General features: G+C 41.2%; 1 protein-coding gene across 1 annotated transcript; it reads left to right on the forward strand.

Annotated features, from left to right (window-relative positions):
• Nucleotides 1–1,865: 1,865 nt before the first annotated feature.
• OR51V1 (olfactory receptor family 51 subfamily V member 1) lies at nt 1,866–2,819 on the forward strand. The gene has a single exon (XM_055422604.2). It carries the CDS (start codon nt 1,875–1,877, stop codon nt 2,817–2,819), a length of 945 nt encoding a protein of 314 aa, XP_055278579.2. The 5' UTR covers nt 1,866–1,874.
• Nucleotides 2,820–3,034: the final 215 nt, after the last annotated feature.

Here is a 3,034-nt window from a genome sequence, read left to right on the forward strand (position 1 = left end):
GGTAGGAGGAGACGGGGACGACAGAGAATGAGATGGCTGGATGGCATCACCGACTCGATGGACATGAGTTTGAGTGAACTCCGGGAGTTGGTGATGGACAGGGAGGCCTGGCGTGCTGTGGTTCATGGGGTCACAAAGAGTCGGACACGACTGAGTGACTGAACTGAACTGAATGAATATCAAATTATAAATTGAATGAGTTATATAAAGATGAATGTATGTTACCAAAATAATAGGTATGTGGAGAAAATCTGTCCAAGTTAAGGGGCTTCCTGAAAATTGATGCTTCAGATGAAGAGGAAAAATGCAAGATTGTTTGAAAAAGAGAATAAAGAGGTTGGAGAGAATATGGGGAAACACATCTTGGCAGAGAGAACATCAGGAGAAAATCCTGTGAAAAAAGGGCAGTGGTGATTTTGAGAAATAGATGTGTTCAAAGAAAGTCCAGGCATTCAATGAATAAAATGTACTAAAAATAGTGAACTAAGTTATCTAATGTAGAGAGGGGCTTACTTGTGCTTATGCCTAGTCGCTCAGTCATGTACAACTCTTTACAACCTTTTGGACTGTAGCCCACCATGCTCCTGTGTCCATGAGATTTTTCGGGCAAGAATACTGGAGTGTGTTGCCATTTCCTTCTCCAGTGGATCTTCCCAATCCAGGGAATGAACCCACATCTCCTGTTTCTCCTGCACTGCAGGTGGATTCTTTACCCATTGAGCTGTGGGGGAAGCTCAGAGCAAGAAATAAAAATGGATAGGCTCCTAGAAGAAGCTGCCTGATGAGACTTGTATGATAAAGATGAAGGATAGGCTACAAATGGAAGCCAGAATCTGAAGCTACTTTAACATGTTAGATTAAAAAACGTGTTTCATAATCAAATATGAAAGTCAGGACAAAGTTTTAAACACCTGCCTACATGATACAAGCCATTAAATCTTTTAATGACTTCCAGGGCCAGAATTCAAATCAGGATAATAATGTGAAAAACAAACCAATCAATTCTGCTGCAAAGAGGCCTTTACATTTAGCTATTTGACATTGACCTTCTGATCTTTAGAACGGCAGTTTCTAAGGAAGAGAAAATAATTGCTCATCCTTTCAATAAGTGCCTATTAAATGAATACTTAGCCAGCTGATGACATGAATGAATAGTGGGTGGAGAACTCTGGGTTGATGTCAGAGGCAAAGTGTCTTCAATCTGAGTCTCCAAGTCACAGAAGCACACATGGGTTGAACATCCCAGAGGGTAAGAGCTCCCATGGGAAATCTCTTGCCACAGGTTTCACGCATAAATATTCCTCTTGTCTTATCACTAAGGTTGAAAAACTAATTTCTGGCTATGTCATTTAGAGTGAGAGAAAAGAAAAACATTTCCACTCAGTACTATTTGGAGGAAAATATTGTTGGAAACAGCATAAGTGGAAAATATGGGTGCAGAGAGACTATTTTATAGTACTCCTTATTCTAAATGCTTTATGAGTTGGAAGGAGAAAACTAAGAATTCTTTCGAGAATCTTCTCTCTCAATTTTATAGGTATGCCATTTCACCAGCCTCCCTGGGATAATGTCCCAGGCAACATATCCTTTCTGAAAATTAGTTTCCTGCTCCAGATTGTTCATCGTTACAGGTGTCTTCTAAGGTATCTCTGCCAGTGGATGAATAATGACACTTAAATGACATCAGAACACCATTCTCTTCCTGCCAACAGACAATATGCTTCTAAAGGACAGAGTTGCTTGACTCCCTTATGTAAAGTTAGTTAACTTTTAGCATGATTTTGTTTACTTAGAAATTCTACCTCATCTGAAATCAGAGCAGTCTCTTTGAAAAATATTTTCTTGCTGCCTCGAAAAATTATCTCAGATCCAGAATGATAGCTTTAGTAAGCCCCAACACTAACTCCTCCTCCTTCCTTCTAACTGGATTTTCTGGTCTGGAGCAGCAATATCCTTGGATCTCTGTTCCCTTCTCTACCATTTATGCTGTTGTTCTTTTGGGTAACTGCCTGGTGCTCTATGTAATCTGGACTGAACCTAGCTTGCATCAACCCATGTTCTACTTCCTGGCCATGCTGGCTGTCACTGATTTGTGCATGGGACTATCCACAGTCAACACAGTGCTGGGGATCCTCTTGGGGTTGATTCAAGAGATCAGCCTGGATTTCTGCATTACCCAGTCCTATTTCATCCATGGTCTGTCCTTCATGGAATCCTCTGTTCTCCTAACTATGGCCTTTGACCGGTACATTGCAATTTGCAATCCACTGCGTTATTCCTCCATCCTGACTAACTCCAGAATTATCAAAATCGGGCTCACCATTTTAGGTAGGAGTTTCTTCTTTATTACACCCCCTATCATCCGTTTGAAATACTTCCACTACTGCCGTCCCCACATCCTCTCTCACTCATTCTGCCTGCACCAAGACCTTCTCCGCCTGGCCTGCTCAGACATTCGATTCAATAGCTACTATGCCCTGATGCTGGTTATTTGCACACTGTTGTTGGATGCTGTACTTATCCTCTTCTCCTATGTCCTGATTCTTAAGTCAGTGCTGGCAATCGCCTCTCAGGAGGAACGGCATAAGTCATTTCAGACGTGCATCTCCCACATTTGTGCTGTCCTCGTGTTCTACATTCCTATCATTAGCCTTACAATGGTGCACCGCTTTGGCAAGTATCTCTCCCCAGTGGTCCATGTCCTTATGGGCAACATCTACATCCTTTTTCCACCTTTGATGAACCCCATCATCTACAGTATCAAGATCCATCAGATACGTAGCAGAATGCTCAGACTCTTTTCTCTAAAAATATGTTGAGATATTCCAGTGTTCAAAAAACAAAATAGCACCAATAAAAATAAGCAAGCAAATATCAATACAAAAATACACTTTATTGGAATTAAGACTTTAGCCCTGAACCCATGATCCTTGATTTTAAACACACTTTAACTGTAGAGAATCATCTCAAACAAGTCCCATCCTACTCTATGTCTTGGAAGTCAGCTGTTTTTAGGGATGAAGGTGGGAGATTC

This window comes from Moschus berezovskii, chromosome 14 (genome assembly GCF_049115385.1).
Source record: "Moschus berezovskii isolate FMDL1 chromosome 14, NW_MosBer_1.0, whole genome shotgun sequence".
Taxonomy (NCBI): domain Eukaryota; kingdom Metazoa; phylum Chordata; class Mammalia; order Artiodactyla; family Moschidae; genus Moschus; species Moschus berezovskii.